Source organism: Penicillium coprophilum (genome assembly GCF_028826855.1).
Source record: "Penicillium coprophilum strain IBT 35676 chromosome Unknown utg000006l_segment0_segment0, whole genome shotgun sequence".
Lineage (NCBI taxonomy): Eukaryota > Fungi > Ascomycota > Eurotiomycetes > Eurotiales > Aspergillaceae > Penicillium > Penicillium coprophilum.
The window spans coordinates 1,238,947-1,259,100 of record NW_026622725.1 but is presented as its reverse complement, the minus strand read 5'-3'; the positions used below and the strand labels follow the sequence as shown (position 1 = coordinate 1,259,100).

At 47.0% G+C, this 20,154-nt stretch overlaps 6 protein-coding genes across 6 annotated transcripts; 3 read left to right on the top strand and 3 right to left on the bottom strand.

Annotated features, from left to right (window-relative positions):
* Positions 1-1,287: 1,287 nt before the first annotated feature.
* Positions 1,288-2,161, bottom strand: N7500_009449 (GPI anchored serine-threonine rich family protein; the record flags this gene model as incomplete). The annotated part of the gene is made up of 3 exons (XM_056680588.1): positions 1,288-1,481; positions 1,634-1,836; positions 1,902-2,161. The coding sequence occupies 3 exons, from the start codon at positions 2,159-2,161 to the stop codon at positions 1,288-1,290; spliced, it is 657 nt and encodes a 218-aa protein (XP_056527970.1).
* A 936-nt stretch (positions 2,162-3,097) lies between these two features.
* Positions 3,098-5,146, bottom strand: N7500_009448 (alpha-amylase; the record flags this gene model as incomplete). Its single annotated transcript, XM_056680587.1, has 8 exons — positions 3,098-3,735; positions 3,796-3,847; positions 3,905-4,070; positions 4,118-4,280; positions 4,338-4,446; positions 4,496-4,651; positions 4,704-4,807; positions 4,864-5,146. The coding sequence occupies 8 exons, from the start codon at positions 5,144-5,146 to the stop codon at positions 3,098-3,100; spliced, it is 1,671 nt and encodes a 556-aa protein (XP_056527969.1).
* Positions 5,147-6,078: 932 nt separating this feature from the next.
* N7500_009447 (uncharacterized protein) lies at positions 6,079-13,929 on the top strand (the record flags this gene model as incomplete). The annotated part of the gene is made up of 13 exons (XM_056680586.1): positions 6,079-6,441; positions 6,498-6,673; positions 6,727-6,955; positions 7,002-8,368; positions 8,416-8,860; positions 8,919-11,134; positions 11,188-11,229; positions 11,275-12,403; positions 12,459-12,629; positions 12,684-12,834; positions 12,887-13,188; positions 13,243-13,603; positions 13,661-13,929. 13 exons carry the CDS (start codon positions 6,079-6,081, stop codon positions 13,927-13,929), a joined length of 7,221 nt encoding a protein of 2,406 aa, XP_056527968.1.
* A 558-nt stretch (positions 13,930-14,487) lies between these two features.
* N7500_009446 (uncharacterized protein) lies at positions 14,488-15,335 on the top strand (the record flags this gene model as incomplete). Its single annotated transcript, XM_056680585.1, has 4 exons — positions 14,488-14,700; positions 14,755-14,877; positions 14,936-15,061; positions 15,129-15,335. Coding segments are annotated over 4 exons (669 nt in total), but the record flags the coding sequence as incomplete, so codon positions are not given.
* Positions 15,336-15,718: 383 nt separating this feature from the next.
* On the bottom strand, positions 15,719-17,260 carry N7500_009445 (Major facilitator superfamily domain general substrate transporter; the record flags this gene model as incomplete). The annotated part of the gene is made up of 1 exon (XM_056680584.1): positions 15,719-17,260. The coding sequence occupies one exon, from the start codon at positions 17,258-17,260 to the stop codon at positions 15,719-15,721; it is 1,542 nt and encodes a 513-aa protein (XP_056527966.1).
* Positions 17,261-18,871: 1,611 nt separating this feature from the next.
* N7500_009444 (rRNA-binding ribosome biosynthesis protein RPF2) lies at positions 18,872-19,993 on the top strand (the record flags this gene model as incomplete). Its single annotated transcript, XM_056680583.1, has 2 exons — positions 18,872-18,928; positions 18,985-19,993. The coding sequence occupies exons 1-2, from the start codon at positions 18,915-18,917 to the stop codon at positions 19,991-19,993; spliced, it is 1,023 nt and encodes a 340-aa protein (XP_056527965.1). The 5' UTR covers positions 18,872-18,914.
* Positions 19,994-20,154: the final 161 nt, after the last annotated feature.

The following is a 20,154-nucleotide window of genomic DNA, read 5'->3' as shown; positions in this document are numbered from 1 at the left end:
GGAATTATCTTGGTATTCAAGGATTGTGTTTTGCGATTATAATTTGTTTTCAAGCAATATCAGGCACATACGACCATAGGGTGTGGAAAACAGGGCTTCCCGTCCGCTCAGCCGTACTTAAGCCACACGCCGGTGAGTTAGTAGTTGGGTGGGTGACCACCAGCGAATCCTCACTGTTGTATGTTTTTATTTTTTTAAAATTCACCCCGAAGTACACTTTGCTGCCCTACTAGGGTGACTATTGGGACCAGCGATAGATACACGTTTAGCATAAAAATTGAAGGATAAAAAATCGAAATATAATATATACCGTAACTATTCATGCAATTGGGAGATATGTTGGCTCGGAAAAATAATCGATTCTTATCTTTATACAGTTTGAGATCAATGCTCAGTGGTACTCATGTATGTACAACATACAATAGAACACAGTTCAATTTTATGAACTTAAATTTTCCGAACTCGAATTTATGCTCTCATTTAACATGTTCCAATTTGATAACGGTATGCATAATTAGTTCTTGTACGGAGTAACGTGAGAATGGATCTGAATAGTGCCTGGCAATATTGACCAATAAGAGAGTTATGCATCGCTTATCCCAATAGTCGCCCGTAGTCCTTTCATATGCTCTGATCACTATTCCACGGAGTAGATCTGAATATCGTACATGCTCCTGAATCGCTGATGCATCCCGTCCCTCCTATATTGATTCTTCTCACCGATGTATTGTTTTGATCGCAAATATTTGGTACTAGGTTAGGTCTAGAGTCAGATTTATTAATAAGCTTAAGCCCGATGGATACGTATCTTCGACTCCGCCAATTGATCATATGCCCCCTTCAGAGCCGTAAAAGCCTACATCGAGTGGTTTCAAAAGGTGAAAAGAGTATAGGGGCGTATAGAATGATATGATATTGTTTGTAGCATAACCTAGCCTTTGCAATTCAGCAGGATCGCTCAACTCTATTTAACACATAGATAGTACTAGTTAGTCTATTCGATTTTGCTCCAACCTGATACAAGCCTGTAATAGTAAGAATAGACGTTAGGCCATGGAGGAGAGGTGAAGAAGGAAAAAGCTTCTGCTGTTCAATCTATGGAGAAGTTGTGTATCTATACCCCGTGTCTGACAAACAATAGTCAAAGAATTTGCTCAGTTTGTAAGAAAACAATCATCCGAGGGTTCAATCCTCAACCGTAACGACATCTTTTCTCTTTAGTTCCGCCTATTTCGAAAAATAATCGCATATACGCTTCAGGCACAGATACTGTCTGATAGATCTTACTTAAACGTATAAGAGTGCAAAAGCAGCACCGAGTAGAGTCATGGCTCCCCTGGGAGCGCCAAACTGAGACGATGCAGCACCAGTCGAGTGCAGAGCCGAGGCGGAGGCACTAGTGGATGAAGTCTCGGAAGAAGTGGAAGACGCGGTTTTGGAAGAAGAAGAAGAAGAAGAAGAAGAAGAAGAGGTGGTGGAGCCTGCGATGGGAAAAGGTATATTAGTATGATGACTTATAACATTGTGCGGAGTTGCATCATGCCTAAGGTAGACAAAGAACTAGTCGACGGCGTGGGTGTCAAAGACGCCGAGGATGTCAATGTAGAGGAGGAGAATGTGGAAGTAGTCTCACTGGATGTCTCGGAGGAAGAAGTAGAGGTGGAGGTGGAAGAGGTGGAGGTGGAAGAGGTGGTGGTGGAAGAGGTGGTGGTGGCAGTGATGGTGGAAGAAGACGAGGATATGGTACCATCATCCGAAGCGCCCTTTTTAGCAGTAAAAGTGTCACTGACGGCGAGCTGGCCCGCAGAGTCAATTATCTGTATCTCGTAGCCATATCTAAGACATATCGGAACGGTATTAGTATTTTTCTCTTCTGTTCACCCACTTTATCTTCTACATACCCGTCAATAATGCTAGGGTTAGGCTGGGTCGTGTATTGACCGGCAGAGGTCTTGACGTTATCCGCCAATTTCGTCTGGAAGGAGCCATCCTGGGTACGAAGGATGATACTGATCACGGAAGGATCACCGGATTCGCGAGTGAATTTGATAGTCTTGGGGGTGGAGAAATCCCACACCGTGTCTGATGATGGAGTGGTGATGGTGATGGCAAAAGCCGTCGAGAGGAGGCCCAAGACAGTGATGGGAAGTGAGTAGCGCATTTTGGCTGAATGGAACGATTGAATTACTGAAGAGTGAGCTGGGGGGGGATGTCCCCCTATTTCTGAGGAAAAGACTAGATATCTTGGGTCGATAGACTGGGTACTAAATTGTTGTAAGTATGCAGAAACCATTGACTTTCAGCTGAAACCGAGTGCATTGAGAATACGAGATAGTTCAGACCTTGCATAGCAGCAGAGTATAATTTAGGATATGAGCTGAGCCTCTTGTGGAGAGATTGGAAAATCCCAGGCGCTGATCTGGTGTCCACGTAGGACAATAACGAAAGGGCACTGCTAGGATCACGCATCAGCGACCCACCCTGTTGTGCTGCGGCTGCTTGCCTGAGCGTCATTGCTGCCCTCAAAGCCCTGCCTGTGTGTTGGGTCTATCAAAGCGAGCATTGCACCTTATCTTTCCAATCAAGCCCCCAAAACGCATTGGGACCTGATCCTTGCAAATCGAAGAATTTAAAGATTTCCAACCCAGCTACGGAGCAAGGGTTTGCGTTAGGTCAGCGCTAGAGTTGAGAAGTGCATTGTATACCGACAGGACCCGGGATCGAGGTCATCATAATTGGAAATTTATTTTCGTTGTACTGTATTGTTACTTACGGTCCTCAAAGAATACCGGTCATGACTGGTAACATTCACCAGGCTACGTCTGTATGCCCGTACTATGTTGTGTGCCCAACAGTCAAAAGTAACTTCGCGGGTTTTGCTCCAAGTACAAGTTCTAGCTATTCAGCATATTCCCTGTTTCCGTGGTAGTTGACAAGATTTATGTATATGAAAGGGACAGAATTAAGTGTACGGCGTATCTTGTCTATAGTAAAACAATTGCAGAAACGAACCATCGAAAAGAAGGTCCACAACATCCACAACCCATATGAAGGACAGAAAACCAGATCAGAATAGAAAAAATGGCGGTCTAGAGGACTAGATGGAACCGCAGGACGTGGTTAATGCAGCCGTGACTATCAATGTCCCCATCTTCCATGACAAACCGAATGAAGGAATCCCAACACCGGAGGAAGTCTTTGGGATTGATGAGGAGGTTGTAGATGTTTGAGTATGAGCTTTACAAATATTGGTGCTTCGCTTCAGGCTTTCAGTAGGATAGTACACCCGAGGCCCTCCATCCGAGCTGAGGTCCACATTGAGATTTCCGCTTGAATCAGTAACAAATGTTTTGCAAGATAAGAGCTCCGTCACATTCTGTCGGGATGAAAATCCTGTGCCGTCGGAGCTGAGCGTGACTTTGGTGGCTTTGGTGGGCTTGGCTCCTAGGTTGGACACGACGCTCACAACCTGATTACCGGTAAATCCCTTGCGCATGGCTAGGATGTTGGTTGAATTGTAGATTGGTAATGAGAGGTACGATAGATAGTCACCCCCTGACTTGGGGGCGACCGTGGACTTTTCTCCGTCGCCGCTCGCATATGATCGAATGCGGTTCAACGATTGGACGAGCAGAGGGAGGGAGGTCGAGTTTGTCGAGTATTTGGTAAGCCACAGGGCCTCTCGATTGACAGGGTTGAATCCACCTGACAGGTGCTGTTCTTCCCCGTAGTAGACTGTATTGTTTTTATGAGCGTCTTCGGCTTTCGTTTAGATTCGCGGGGGGCGCAACATACGAATGGGGATACCGTCAGCAAGCATGCTCATTGTGAGAATGTTGCGAGCCAGCTAATCAGGAGTAAAAGTCAATATGTGCTGGTAAGATACTGCATGCATTCGACTTACCGATATGTCCGAAGTATACGAGCCAAAGCGAGCCACATCCTGATTCGATGTAAAAGTTCCCAGGGATAGTACATCTTCGCAATGTGATCTAATGTAGTCGATAGACTGTACAATTCTGTTGAGGTCCCCTTTAGTCGTCTTGAATGCCTCCGAGAGGATATAATACCTAAAAATTGTCAATACATGCTATGTTAGTTTTGATGGGCTACTCACAACGGATAGTTCAACAGTCCGCTTAGGCTGGGCTGCAGAGAGCAGTAGCCGGATGCCTCTCTTGTAGCGCCTTCGCCCATAGTGAAAACACCCGCTGACTTGCTGAAATTGGAGAAGAAGATGGGGGCAATGTTCAAGACACTGTCGATTCGCAAACCATCAACTATAAGGAATGACTGTTATTCAATCTGTTGGAAAGAGAAAAAACGTATAGGCATACTGGAGTAGTTCGAAACCAACTGCGAAACCCAGGTGCCCAGAATTTGCTGGACTTCCTTATCCTCGTTTCGCAGATCTGGAAGGGACATGGTGTTGTCTCCCAACCAGCACTGAGGTAGGTTTTAGTAATAATTTCCTGATATGCGTTGAAAGACTTACATCCAGAACACAGGTGTCGTTTATGGGGTCCTCAGAAAGTAGCTTGTAGTCGTGAAAATACTTCTGATCATTGAATGGATTGAACGTGCTGTAGTCAACAGTGGAGGCATTTCCAGCCCATGCCATATCACCAACGACAATGTCCAGCATCAAGTACTATTTTTTTTTCTGTCAGTCTTGTTAGTAGACATGGCAGCCGGCAACTCACCATGCCACGCGCGTGCAACGCTGCAGATAACGATCGGAGGTCATCAGAAGTGCCAAAATGGGAGTTGATGGCATACAGGTCGTTTGGCCAATACCCATGGTATGCTAGTATCCATCAATCGTTAGTTCTCTATATATATTGACATCCAAAATGACCATACCTGAGAGATCCGCCGTGCGAGTTGACTCCTGACTTTGCACGGGAGAGATCCAAACTGCATCGAACCCAAGTTCCTGTATATAATCCAATTTATTTATGATGCCCTGGAAACTCCCTCCACAATACTTTCCCAGTGCTGCATCGCAAAAAGCGGCGGTTGAGTTATCGGATCGAGCGAAGCGATCGGTGACTACTTGGTAGACCGACCGACCGAGCCATTGGTCTCGGGAAGCCGCATATACTGTCCTGATGGCAGCAATCGCCAAAAACTTCCACCACCACATTGTCGGCGTTCGTATGACAGATCAAAAGAAAAGCAAATGGAGTATGAAATGTGAGACAATGAAAAAGGCCACTTAAATTTTGACTAACAATATATATGAAAATGATTTACGTGTGTATCGTACTGTACGCGTAATACAAACACGACCTGTGCTGTCCGTGTAATATATTCTGTCGGCCCGATCGACAGAGGCTTAGATCCTTAAAGAATCCCGAACCGCGATCATCCCAAGGACATACAGATGGCTTTCGGACGGAGTGGCCGTGAACCTTAGCTGAAACAACAACATATGATATAGGAACGAGACGCAACAGTGAGCCACATCCTTATCATCGAATCCTCATAGGTCAGTCTTGTACCGGGTATGACATGTCCTATCTTCTACGAGGCAGGATAGCCGATCTGACATAATATACACTTTATGATGGATATACCTCTAGGATATGATTTGACAGCCCGTATAGCCTTGCAGCAAACACGTATGAGTAATTCTCCATATAAGCAAAAGCTAACGAAGACAGACCCACTTCGTATACTGGTCTAGCCCTATACCTCCAGAGGTCCTATACCGCAACCTCCAAAATTAGCACTCAAGAGTATGGAGATACTTTGCTATGGATTGCGGCTGTAAGACAATGCTGGCGGGGGACTTGGGCCCCAGCGGTTCATCTGATCCCTGTATCTGTGCTGATTTACAAAACAGTGATTGGTATTTTCGCGCTCAGAATCAAATATCGCATTGGCCTGGAAGGGTCCAGAGTATTAATTATCTTATACATGTTTCTCTTGTGCATTTGTGCCCTATGACTTGTTCGGTGTCTTATGAGTTATCGCTTTCTTCCTGGTATGCACATTGTGGTTGTTTCCTCTTTGCAGTCGACGTTCGAACAGCGTATCTTCTGAATGTCACTATAGTGGCATTCACTGTTCGGAATGGGGTTGCTCACTTCCATTGCTTGTTATCTTGCTATTCTTGCAATTTCTGTACCTATTGCACAATCCCTGCCATACCTCCCAGAAGAAGCAGACTGGAATATCAATCAAAATCAGACAGCGACACACCCCCTCGACTACTCGGGCCGATGGCAAGACCACACATTTCACCCCTCGCCAGATAACTGGAGATTCCCTTTTTACACCATATTCGTCGACAGATTTGTTAATGGCGATCCAAGTAACGATAATGCAAATGGCACACAGTGGGAACACATCTTGACCTCCAATGAGTTCCGTCATGGCGGCGATGTTCTTGGATTGATTGATACGTTTGATTACCTTCAGGGAATGGGTATCAAGGTGTGTTTGTTGCCCCAGGAAGACTAGATGTGGAGAATATGTTGACCAATATCCAGGGCGTCTATCTCGCTGGGACACCGTTTATCAACTTCCCCTGGGCTGCGGATGGGTACTCTCCGCTTGACCTAACTCTGCTAGACCATCACTTTGGTACAATCGAGAACTGGCGTACAATGATATCTGAGGCCCATCGACGGGGGATGTATGTTATTTTTGATAATACCTTTGCAACGTATGTGAAACCCGTCTGCGCAACCTCTGATGTCGTCTGCTGATTGTAAATAGAATGGGTGATCTTATTGGCTTCAAGGGTTTCTTGAACCAGTCTGCGCCAATAAATCCTAACGAGTACGACTATGTATGGAAGAAAGATCGTCGTTACTGGGACTTTCAGCCTGGAAATGAAGTTGAGAGCGAATGTCCATGGGATTATCCTCGGTTCTGGAATGATGAAGGTACCGGTCTGACTACCACAGCCCTTGGTCCTTCATGTCGGAATAGTGAATTTGATCAGGTAATATGCCCTTCCTTTCGATAATGAGGGTGACTGACCTCTATAGTATGGAGAAGTTGCCGCTTTTGGAAACTACACGGAATGGGAAGGACAGATATCCAAGTTTGCATTTGTGCAAGATCGTCTACGTGAATGGCGGCCGGATGTGTTAGCCAAGATCAAACACTTCTCGTGTCTAACCATCACCATGCTTGATATCGATGGATACCGCGTTGACAAGGCTTTACAGGTTACCCTCGACTCTCTTGGAGAATGGTCCGAGTATATGCGAGATTGCGCCGCCAAGAAGGCAGGGAAGAACAATTTTTTTCTTCCTGGAGAGATTGTTGCGGGAAACTCTTTTGGCTCGCTTTATATCGGTCGCGGTCACCAGAAAAATCAAACCATCCCCAACATGACGGAAGCATTTATGATGACGAACCAGACAAACAAGTCAAATCAGGATCTTTTCTTGAGACCTGCGGAAAGGTCCACTTTAGACGGGGTGGCGTTCCATTACACTTTATATCGTGGTCTGAGCCGGTTTCTAGGGTTAGCTTTTCTCCCTCGCGTCTTTCAGTTCGCTCAAGCTAACATCGTCCCGTTCAGTCTAGACGGCATCTACACTGCCGAAGGAGATCCGCCCGTCAACTTTGTGGAGACCTGGAATAGTTTTGTGGAGACTAATGATATGGTCAACATAAACACCGGAAAATTCGATCCTCGTCACCTGTTTGGTGTCACGAACCAAGATGTCTTCAGGTGGCCAGGGATCAAAAACGGGACACAAAAGCAGAATCTTGGTCTTTACATCGCTACGTTGCTCATGCCTGGAATCCCCATTCTCTCCTGGGGCGAGGAACAGAATTTCTATGTACTGGACAGCCAGGCTGACAACTATGTTTTCGGTCGCGGACCCATGTCATCTGCTCAGGCATGGCAGCTGCACGGATGCTACAAGCTGGGATCTTCAAAATACGTTGATTTCCCGCTCGACCGCTCCCTGACAGGATGTGAAGATGACTCCGTCAGTCTCGATCATCGCGATCCTTCACACCCAATACGAGGCCTGATCAAGATGATGTTTGAGATGCGTCAAAACTATCCGGTTTTGAATGATGGCTGGTACTTGCAGCAATTGTCCAACCAGACCTTTGACATCTACCTTCCAGGCAGTAATGGAACAGCGACCGAGACTGGGATGTGGAGTGTCATGAGATCGCGCTTTGTGGATGCGCAGAATTTTGATGGCCAAGGCCAGGGGAACCAGACCGTCTGGCTGGTTTATTCTAATGACAACAAAACAGTCGAGCATCAGTTCAACTGCAGCAGTAAGGACGCTTTGATCTCGCCATTTCCCACGGGAACGACAGTCAAAAACCTTTTTCCACCGTTCGAGGAATTTACGCTGACAAAGAGCTCTACAAAGCTTGGGTATGATTGCTGTTCTGAAATTAAATACATTTACTAACAATGAGTAGATTTGAAGGATCTGACATTCCCAATGGATGTTATCCAAACTTAACCATGCCTGCCTGGGGGTTCAAAGCCTTCGTTCCAAAGCACAAATTCGTGCAGCCTTCCCCATACATAACACGCTTCTCCCCAGGACATGATGCTCGACTTGTTTCCCAGGGAACAAGTGGGGAGAGGGTACGAATTGGCTTCGAATTCTCTCAGGAGATGGATTGCAGGGATATCACAAACTCGCTGACGATCACGTCCAAAGCGCTTCACAACGAGAGCCCACAGCTTGACACAACCTCGGTCTCTTGTAAACCTATTCATGAGACTGACGTTGTGACATGGCCTGGGGCACTGACTAGCGTTTTCAGCTACGAGATATATTTGGAAAATGTCTTTCCAGGGGTCCACAGACTCACGCTCAGCAATGTGACCACAGCAGATGGAAATAATTCCACTGGCGTGAGTATATTCCTCGCTATATTAATTGAGAAGGCGACAATGCTAATGCAGTCGGCAGTCCACCGACCATTTCCTTTTCCGTATTGGACAGATAAATAATCCAATGGTATGGCCACAGTTAGCCAACTACAGCAGAACGCTACTGTTTGACAACCCGTCGTCTGAGACTGAGCCAATCTCAGTAATGCCACAGGCTCCCGGCGCAGATATGTGGCGATACTCGCTGGACTTTGGAGCTACATTCAGTGCCTGGATGACCTATACCGGCTTCAACACATCAATCCCCGGCAAAAATTGGACCGGCACTACGAAGCAGGCCTGGGAAGGAGAACACATCCTTGCCCAATACTGGAGCAAGTTGACTGGAAGTAGTGCTCACTGGCAGCATGGAGACACGCAATGGGAATACAAGCCTCCCCGTCGCTTCCCCAATCTCTTCATTGAAGGGGAGTTTAACCAATTCGGGTATGACGCTGGCTATTCAAACAAAATGGCTCTTAGCAACGTCACTGGTCTGTGGGAAATTCACTTCATGGGCGAATGGCCCGTGCAGGTTGCGTTCAACGCCTGGGGCTTAAACGAAGACGGCCTGCCCGATCAGACACAGGTATATGGGGACATTGATGGCGACAACGTTCTAGACCAGGTCCCTCCGGTCACGCTGCTGAGCAATGTATTCAATGTCACGATCCCACCCCCTTCGCCCTATCTTTCCTTCAAGTTGTCGGTTGGTGATGGCGATCTCAAGGTCTACGCCACGCCTACAGGATCCAGATGGGTTCAACTGGCCATATTCATCGTGCTAGCAATTGTGCCTGTCACCACCGCTGTCGGTACGGTTTATGTTTACCTGAAGGCTTTTTACCAGGTCAAGTTCAACCAAATCGGTGTCACCGAAAAGATGTCAAGCTTCGCTCCACTGGTGAGCGTCTTTCAAAAGATGACCCATCGAGCTAATAGCAGGGAATCCAATCCCAGACATACTCTAGCCGATGTGAGCTCGCTCCCATCGGAAAGTGGAGGCATCGTCGGTGCAACGGTAACTACCTGCCGACGAACCGTGCTCATTGCAACGATGGAATACGATATTGAGGATTGGGCCATTAAGATCAAGATTGGTGGGCTCGGTGTGATGGCCCAGCTGATGGGGAAGCACCTAACCCAGCAGGATCTTATATGGGTAGTCCCTTGTGTTGGAGGAGTTGACTATCCTGAGGACGATCCTCGTGAGCCGATGGTAATCACCGTTCTCGGGAATAACTACCAAGTAGATGTCCAGTATCATCGGCTCCACAACATCACGTACGTCCTGTTGGACGCGCCTGTGTTCCGAGCTCAGTCCAAATCAGAGCCGTACCCTGCCCGTATGGATGACTTGAACTCAGCCATATTCTACTCTACTTGGAATCAGTGTATTGCTGAGGCTATCAGGAGATTCCCGACTATCGACCTTTATCACATCAACGATTATCATGGCGCCGCTGCCCCTCTCTACCTTCTACCTCGCACAATTCCATGCTGCCTATCTCTACATAATGCTGAATTTCAAGGACTCTGGCCAATGCAAACTCCACAGCAAAATCGAGAGGTTTGCAGTGTCTATAATCTTGATCAAGCATTGGTGAAGAAGTATGTGCAGTTTGGCGAGGTGTTCAACCTTCTTCATGGAGCTGCCAACTATTTGAAAATCCACCAAAACGGATTCGGCGCCGTTGGTGTCTCCAAGAAATATGGCAAGAGATCGTACGCCAGATATCCTATTTTCTGGGGTCTTAAGAACATTGGGGCGCTACCAAACCCCGATCCATCTGACATCGCCGTATGGGATCAAAACGCAAACCACAATCTCCAAGACGTTGTTATCGATGCAGAGTTTGAAGCCAGTCGTGTTGAGCTTAAGAGACAAGCACAGGAGTGGGCAGGGCTCATCGTTGATCCAGAGGCCCAGCTATTTGTGTTTGTCGGTCGTTGGTCTATGCAAAAGGGCGTTGATCTCATTGCAGACATCTTTCCCTCCATTCTAGATGCTCACCCCAAGGTCCAGTTGATGTGCATCGGTCCAGTCATTGATCTCTACGGAAGGTTTGCCGCGTTGAAACTGAATCGACTTGTAGAGCTCTACCCTGGGCGGGTCTTTTCCAGACCAGAGTTTACTGCACTACCACCCTTCATTTTCAGTGGCGCTGAATTTGCCTTGATTCCTTCGCGCGATGAACCATTTGGTCTCGTGGCCGTGGAATTCGGACGAAAAGGAGCATTAGGCGTGGGATCACGGTAAGGCTGACCTGGAGTAATTCTATTACCAGTGCTAATATATGTTTCTTTAGTGTTGGTGGTCTTGGGCAGATGCCCGGATGGTGGTACACAATGTGAGTTCCCTTCTCTCATGATGTGCTCAAACTAACCCATTCCAGCGAGTCTATGACAACAAAACATCTTATTAAACAATTCAAGATGGCCATCAGTGACGCTCTAAAATCATCCCAGGAGACACGAGCGCTCATGCGTGCACGATCCGGCAAGCAGCGCTTCCCCGTAGCACAGTGGGTTGAGGATCTGGAAACGCTACAGACCACCTCAATTGAAAAACATGTGAAGTACTCTAAACGCCACGACCGCAGTTCATTGAGAATTTCCCGTGGCAGCACCCTTGTCCCCGAAAGCATTCCCAAAGTCTCGTCGAGCTCAGACAACAGCCGCGAACAGAGCCGTTCACGCAGCCATACCATGTCTGTCCCGCCAAGCAGACCAATTACGACTGATACGAGACTGTCTGGACCTCGACCGGGTTTTGAATACGCCCTCTCGCCGACAAATTTATCTTCCAGTCAAAATATGCCCGACGAGCCTGAATTTGACACCGACCCAAGACGCAGACCCTTGTACTCTAACCCTCTCACAGACTCACGAATTGTTTACACTGCGGCAAGCGATGGAGAAGATCTCGAGCCTATTTCTTGGGCAGTCCAAGAGGACGGCAGTGTTTCTCCATCACCACTTGGGACACCTAATATTTATTTCGCTCGGTCCGGTGCTAGCACACCAGTTCTCGGTACAGGATCAGAAGATGGTCTGCCGGGTCGAAGAGAGGCAAGAGCATCCATGATGAGTCTGGTCAGCGTCGATGATATAGTCCGAGAGAAGCAAGACTACAAGCTTCAGAAAGTTGATCCCTTTTTCACGGATGCAAATAATGAGTACGCGGATAAGTTTGAGAAGAAGCTTACGGATCTGAATGGCAAGAACTCCGAGGGCCAGCTCTGTATCGAAGAATTCCTCGAGAAAAGTGAAAAGGACTGGTTTAACCGATACCGCGATGTTAAACTGGGCAAATCTCCCTTGCCGTCTCCTGCTCCCTCTGTCTTTCGCTTCAAGGTTCATGAAACCAGTCGACCAGAGACCCCGCCAATCACCATTCCAGGTGCAGGCCTTAATACCAGGCAGTTCCTTCTTCCACATGACTATGTTCCCCCCACGGGTTTGAAGCGTTTTATGCTGATGAAGCTGGGTGATTGGCCTGTTTACTCCATCTTCCTCGCTATTGTGAGCTTGAACCCAACCAAAAACTTTGATTACAGCCTCTGACAGCATCATTTAGGGCCAAATCCTTGCCTTGAACTCGTATCAGATCACCCTTTTGAACGGTGAGATTGGACAGACCGCTGAAAAGCTATACATTTTGGCATCCATTTATCTTGCCTCTTCGATCATATGGTGGATGGTCTTCCGTCTGGTCCCCTCAGTCTATGTACTGACGATTCCATTCTTCGTACGTTGAAGTCTCTCTATCTGATGTACGAGTTCGCAAGCTAACTACCCGCAGATATATGGGGTTGCCTTTTTGTTTGTCGGTCTTCCCGGTGCCATACACAACAGCACGAGTCAAACATGGCTGCAAAACGTGGGAATCGGCTTGTATTCTTTTGCGTCTTCGAGTGGTTCAATTTTCTTCGCCCTCAACTTTGGAGATGAAGGTAGGCAACAACTCTTAAGAAGATATAGAGCTTATCTGACTTTCTTGTCTAGGCGGAGCTCCCCTGAGGTCTTGGATTTATAGAGCCACCGTTATCCAGGGCACTCAACAGTTGTTCATCAGTTTCCTTTGGTACTGGGGCAGCTGGATGGCAACTCTCAATCAAAAGGGCAGTACACAATTCAGCCTTGCAATAACCAATCCAGGTGCTTTGCTCGGAATTGGACTCGGACTCGCCGGTCTCATGTGGCTGCTGGGAGCCCTGGTCTTCTTTGGACTTCCTGCATATTATAGACAAGCACCAGGTCAAGTCCCGACATTCTATCTATCGCTCTTCCGCCGTCGCATCATTCTTGTATGTCTCCAGCGCTCCGCGAGCTAATCTTGATTCTGACGTTGTACTTTGCAGTGGTTTTTCTACATGGTGTTCATATCAAACTACTGGCTGTCGGCACCGTACGGACGAAATTGGCTCTATCTCTGGTCCAGCAAGCATGCAGAAGTGTGGCAGATCGCGCTCCTTGTCCTCTTCTTTTTCATCATTGTCTGGGCAGCAGCTCTCTGGGTCTTCCACGTCTTTTCCAAGAGACATGCCTGGTTCATCCCAATTTTTGCCATCGGGCTTGGTGCTCCTCGGTGGGCACAGATCCTATGGGCAACCTCCAACATAGCGACATATATCCCCTGGGCCGGTGGTCCCGTAGCTGGAGCTATCCTTGGTAGAGCACTTTGGCTCTGGCTAGGAGTTTTGGATTCCCTTCAGGGTGTCGGTAAGTTTCCTCTCGCAGCTAACACGACGTAACGCAAACTGATTCACGTCAAAACAGGGTTCGGAATGATTCTTCTCCACACAATGACTCGATTCCATGTCACCTTCACACTTTTAGCCGCACAGGTGGTCGGTTCCATTGCGACTATCCTCGCCCGCGCGACAGCACCGGATAAGTTGGGCCCTGGTGATGTTTTCCCTGATTTCTCTGCTGGTGTCGCAGCTGGCTTGGGGAAGGCAGACTTCTGGGTCTGTTTACTTTTCATGCTATCCATCAACGTGCTATGCATTTTCTTCTATCGTAAGGAACAGCTCACGAAGCCTTGATTGCTGTTTTACCTTGACTTGCGATTTGCTTTTCTTTTCTCTTTTGTTTTGCGACCGCTTGACATTGTGCGGCATAGGTATTGTGATCAGAGGATTACTTATACTATAATGGGTTGTATTTACTGGGACACTGTAAACTTTGTGAAGGTCACTCGATGTTTTGGATTTGTACATAGTGTATAAGAAAGAACTACTGATTTACAAGTTCTGTAAGTGTTCCAAACTTGATGTTCATGTTTAAGTGATGCTGAATAGGCAGCGATGACTCCGATCTCAAATCAAATCATTAATTTTTACCTCGAAGCTGTTTCCCCGAGACTTCATTTTCTGCTAAGCGGCACTTTCGCGCCAAAATTAATATAGGACAGGCCAGTATCAGACAAGAGTGACAGGGTATGGAGTGGTGAGCATAATCATAAGCGTCCATTTTAGGTCTAGTCAGGGGGACTGATTATTCCGAGTCCTCTCATATCGCGATGGTCCTTATTTTACAGATTACATCTCGGGTTCTTACTCACACTCTTTTCAATATAACCCTCATTCATTCTTTATTCCAGTTTTTTCAATGCATTTACCAGTCTCTCATTCTCGTTCAATGCATCGCCCTTTTTCTCGTTCATCGTGGCCCTCTGCTTATGCACGCGCTGGACACTCGCTGCTTTGACGTCGGGTGAGATTGCCAACTCTCTCAATGAGTTAGCACAGCAAGGATTCGCTGTCAAGGATCTCGTATTGGAAATCAACACCACTTTGGACGGTGGTCCAATTCCGGTAAGTGGGGGTCTATTTTTAGGGCCATGAATGATAGCTCATAATGAGATCCAGGATATCTACACCGAGATGGACACGATTGTGACTGTAGCCCTAGCAAACGTGAAGTTTATGACGAACACACCGATCATTACCAACCAGGCGGAGGAGCAGGTTGTCTATGAGGGATACTCAAATGTAGGTTGATGACAATGAAAAAAATCAGAGTCACAATATTTATATTGAATGACCCTAGTTCGTACAATCCCTCCTTGAGCTCACGGATGCTTTATCGAGCAGCGCAGCCCAGCTCAAATCCCTCAATCAAACAACCAATAACAAAATTCCCTCTGAAATTCGGGTCTTGCAAACTGCCGTTGACGTGAGTTTTCTGATTGGCCTTGATTGTGATATGAGATATTGCCGATAAGATGCTGATACCCCTCGAGGCCTACTTCTACAACATTATCGGTCTCTTCCCAGCCATCAGCTCATACAACGTCCAGGCCAGCAACCAGAAAGCCCAGGTAGATGCGCATTGCTTCCAGGCTATCTGGGCATTTGACCTCGATTATAGCAATGGCAATAAGGCTACTCATAAAGCGCGCAGCACCAGATCCCTTCACTCGCGATGGACGAAGCGCGGTTCTTTGTGATTTTAGACCATGTACAGATTTTTCGATCAGAATGTGGAGATAGAATCTTTTGCTACTATATCCGCCCACAATTTCCTAAATAGAGTGGCGATTAGACATGCTGTTGTATGTTTGTTTGTTTTCCTTTCGGTAATCGATATAACGGAAATTGGCCGTACGCCGCGTATACAAAATAAGCTAGGAGCTTTCGATCTAGACTGTAGAGATGGGAAGAGAGAAAAGAGAATCTGAAAACAAAGTTGTTGTCTTATTCGTCTGGACCTGAGTTTCATCAAATTTATAATCATCAACATCCAATCTGACGCCATCATTGTACTGGAATGGATTCATTGAGGTAATACCCATCAACTGCAAGCATCTAGCTGATTCGCCCTCGAATCAACCTAACAAATCACAAACTCTGCATGCTCTACTTCTGACTTCTCGTTATGGGCCAATTTTAACTCGTCCATGGAGTGTTCTGGGAAAACATGTGTTCTCCACAAGCGCACTGGAACCTTCTCAGTAAAGAAAAGCGAGATCTCCAAACTTGTCCGACCCGCCGTCTCTCCAACACAGCACCAAGTCCAGAGAAGAGCGAGACAGGTGGTACCTGCATAAACAAACCCAACCATTGGCCCAAGCCCAGCATCATAGTAGAGGTAAGGCGCAGTGAAAGAGATGAGCCACGTGGTAAAATAGAAGACAACAATGCTCGTTGACATAATCTTATTTTGATTGACGCCAACTGCCATCTCTCGTGCAACGGTGTAGGCCAAGGGACCCAGACCGAAGTTGAATCCGATGACGACGACAAATGAGAAGACGACAATCACGTATTGTGCTGCAGTCGTCAAAGGCTTTGTACCGATGCCCCCGATTACAAGGAAAGCCACTAGCATCATACCGCTAGTAACCATAAGATTGACACGCCGGCGAGTCTTGTTACCAGTAATGACGGAAGCACCAACAGCGATGATTTGGACCACATTGACGACGATTTGCACAAGGAACGGGTCTTGGACCCCAATGGCCTGCACAAACACCACACCATAGACGTAGAAGAACAGGATACCGCATACTTGTTGACTGAACATCGCACCTGCTGAAAACAGGACTTTTCTTCTCTCAACCGGATCTGTAACCAACGATTTCCACGAAGAGAACTCAGAGTGTTGCTCTTCAACGCACTTGGCGTTTTCAGCTTGCGCCATATCGGCGGTTGGGTCGTAATCAGCTTGACTCCGGTTGATTTTTCGAAAGCTCGTTTCGGCATCTTCTCGGCGATTCTTGGACATGTACCATGTGGGACTCTCCGGGATAAGCGGCAAGAGAGCGAACATCATCAAGGGCAACACGACAAGGCCACCCATGGGGATTTTGTATGACAGAGAATTATTGTCGAGACTCTCTGTGCCTTGGTTGATGCAAGATGCAACCAATTGTGACCAAGACTGAAGGAATTGGAACATCATCAGAGCTGGACCACGAATTTCCGAGGGTGCAACTTCGCCAATGTATAGCAAAGATGTTACTGTAAATTGACCAACTCCGAGACCCATGAGAATGCGCCCAACGGTGATAATCGCTTCCACATGAATCGTATCCGCCACTTGACAGATACCGCCGATCAAGATACAGAAAGAAGCGAGCCAGAATGTGGCTTTCCGGCCCCAGCGATCATTCACAGGCGCAGCAATAATTGCACCTAGCAAATCTCCGATGTAGATAGCCGAGGCAGTCACTGCCTGAAAGGAGGACGACAATTCAAGGCTACCACTTGAATCGCGTTGTGCTGCGTAGTCATCTTTGAATTGTTGCATCGCCAGGACGCCATTGAAGTAGGTATTATCATAGCCGTAGCAGAGAGCGCCAACTGCTGATACACCACAGTAAAAGATTGCCCACCCATGGCGTCTCCAATCGAATCTCAAGAATTGAAACATAGTATTTACACTCGATGTGGATTTGATCTACCCCTTGAAATAAGGAGTCAGTCTCAAGCTGATATAGAGGCCGGAGAAAACAAGAAATCTAAAGCGGGGGCGGGGATATCTTGGAGGCAATATCTGGGGAAGAAATCCGGGGAATACACACGATGCCAGAAGCGGAAACGCTCGTGGGGGTAACGGGAAGTGTGGATTCACGGATTGCCATAAACAAATGTTCCGACCTGGCCAAGGACATCCTACAACCCAAAACCGGCTGTGATCAGCATACCACGACGTCAGTAGCCTACCATAATGGCTATGGGCTTCAAATTCGGCACCTTGGCGCGATATGGGCTGTAAAGATAGAAAACTTGACTATATAACATTTATATTACATTCAGAGACTGATATGCACAAAGCCCTCCTTGAAATACTACAAAGGCCCATTCCTTGATATTTCGGCCCTATTGTTCTACAATCCTCAATCATACTTCGAAAGGTTTCTGTACTGCATCGCACTTTGCTACAATGATAAGCTTAGTGTGATGTCTACGTGCTTGAATACACGAGTTCGCTCAAAGTTGATCACAAAATTTCTCAGAAGCACCGACGCTTCATTGTCATCGGCGAATCTGCTGTGTCCAATTTGATTCGCTCCTATATTTCCAGCTAAAAAATCATCTCCAAAACTGTGTGTGTACCATGAGATCCGCGTCGTAATTCGAATGATAGTCACTTTGTTTGGTCAACGGGGAAGACAGAAAAAGCCACAGTTGTCTGGCTAGACCTTGACTCAGCATGTCAGAATCGACCACCGTAAGGATATAGCTCAAACGCAATGTAGCTCCTCGAATTTCGAGCTCACCTCCGTCAAGAATCGACAGGGCGCCATGGAAGAGATGAAAGTACACATTGGGCAAGAATGCTTGGATATGAATAGGCAGTGTACTGTCTGGGAGTTTTACGAAGAAGTTATATAAACACACGATTTCCCTGAAATGAGGAGTGGGGTGTTTCATTGTGTACAAAAGTCGAATGGAACGGGTGTCTTTTGAGTCTCTCTCTTTCACTTCTGGATAAAATTATGGCCAGATCTCCTACAAGATATACTAGTAAGATGTAGCAGTAATCACGCCTTCAGAATAATAATGTGCTGCGGTGAACGTTTCATTGTTGGCGAGGACATATAGCCGCTGGAGATAGTTCATAAGTGAAAGTTGGGCTCTGATGCTGGATAGTTGGGTTCAAATACAGCAGAATTTATGATTGTATCGATATTGCCTACGATGTCGACATAATTCCCAATGCTTTACCAATTTGGTCGTTAGTTTATGAAGAATCTGAACAATCGTATTGAATGTACCACACAAGATATGGAAGTTGTCAAACATCCATTTGTTGTGGATGTCTGTCTTAAATAGATTAAGATTCCAAATCGATAGGCGCAGGTTGATAATGATAATTTCAGACAATCGACCATGAGAAGACATGCATGTGTGGAATGTAGGTGGATGTAAGAAGTGGCCAAACAGACCAGACTTGATATTCCAGCACGTGACCAAAATGTACCTGGCTTATCGATAAGAGTGCCAAGCCATCAGCAACCCAAAACTTTTCCGCTCATTTGATATTTTTACCCCAAGTCAATCTGCCGATCATTCACAACAAAATGTTGAGAGAAGTGTAAGTTCTGGCAATTCATTGAGATTACCATCCCAGCCTAATATCCTGCTCTACAGAAAAGCCAAGAACCCGCGCACTGCGCGTATCCTGAAAGCGCGCGAGCCGCAACTTGTCGAACCCCCCAAGAAGACCCTGATTTTCCACGGCTCAAAATGCCCTCAAACACTGGACACCGTGTTGAAGACCTTCCACGCTTTGACGAAGCCCTACAACATTCTTTTCCACAAGAAGAATGAGAACTTGCACCCATATGAGAACTCTGAGAGTCTGGAATTCTTGGCGAATAAGAACGAGTGCGGACTCGTAGCATTCGGAAGCCACAACAAGAAGCGCCCCAACTGCATTACATTGGCTCGGGTTTACAACTCAGAGTTGCTCGATCTCGTTGAGCTGATGCTCCTTCCACCCCGAGATGGCGAGGTCATCCCGCCCATCAACGAACTTGTCATGGATGTCGGTCTCGGCCTGCGACCTATGATGCTGTTCTCTGGTAGCCCCTGGGACGATCCTACATCCACTGCACACACTATTCTCAAGAGCACTCTTCTCGACATGTTCCGGGGCGAAGAGACGACCCAGGTCGACGTCGAGGGTCTGCAGTACGTGATGATGGTTGGTGCGGAAGAGCCCCAGGATGGCCTCTCCCCCGTCATCCACATGCGCTGGTACAAAATTATCACCAAGCGCAGCGGTCACAAGCTGCCCCGCGTGGAGTTGCAGGAGGTTGGTCCCAAGTTCGACTTCAAGGTCGGTCGCACACGCCAGGCTGCTCCTGAGGTGCAGAAGGAGGCCATGAAGCAGGGCAAGCGTCCCAACGAGGAGGCCCGAACCAAGAAGAACATCACCATGGACTCGATGGGTGACAAGATCGGCCGTGTTCACCTCGGCAAGCAGGATCTGTCTGACCTGCAGACTCGTAAGATGAAGGGTCTCAAGCGTCGGGCGGGTATGGAATCATCGGACGAGGAGGAGGAGCCATCTGCTGATATGATGGAGGAGGATATTGTGTCTTCCGACGACGAGATCGAGGAGAAGGAGAGCCACAAGAAGGCACGCAAGAACTAAGATCGATCGATTTGCATAATTTCTTTTGCTAAGGAGTTTGGGCCGGACGGGATTTCGTTTTCTGCGCCTGTATGAGCAGTCTTACGGCATATGAAAAGTTATTTTAAAAACCTCTACATCTAATAGAGACATTTCCTCCATCCATTATCTTACAGTAGAAT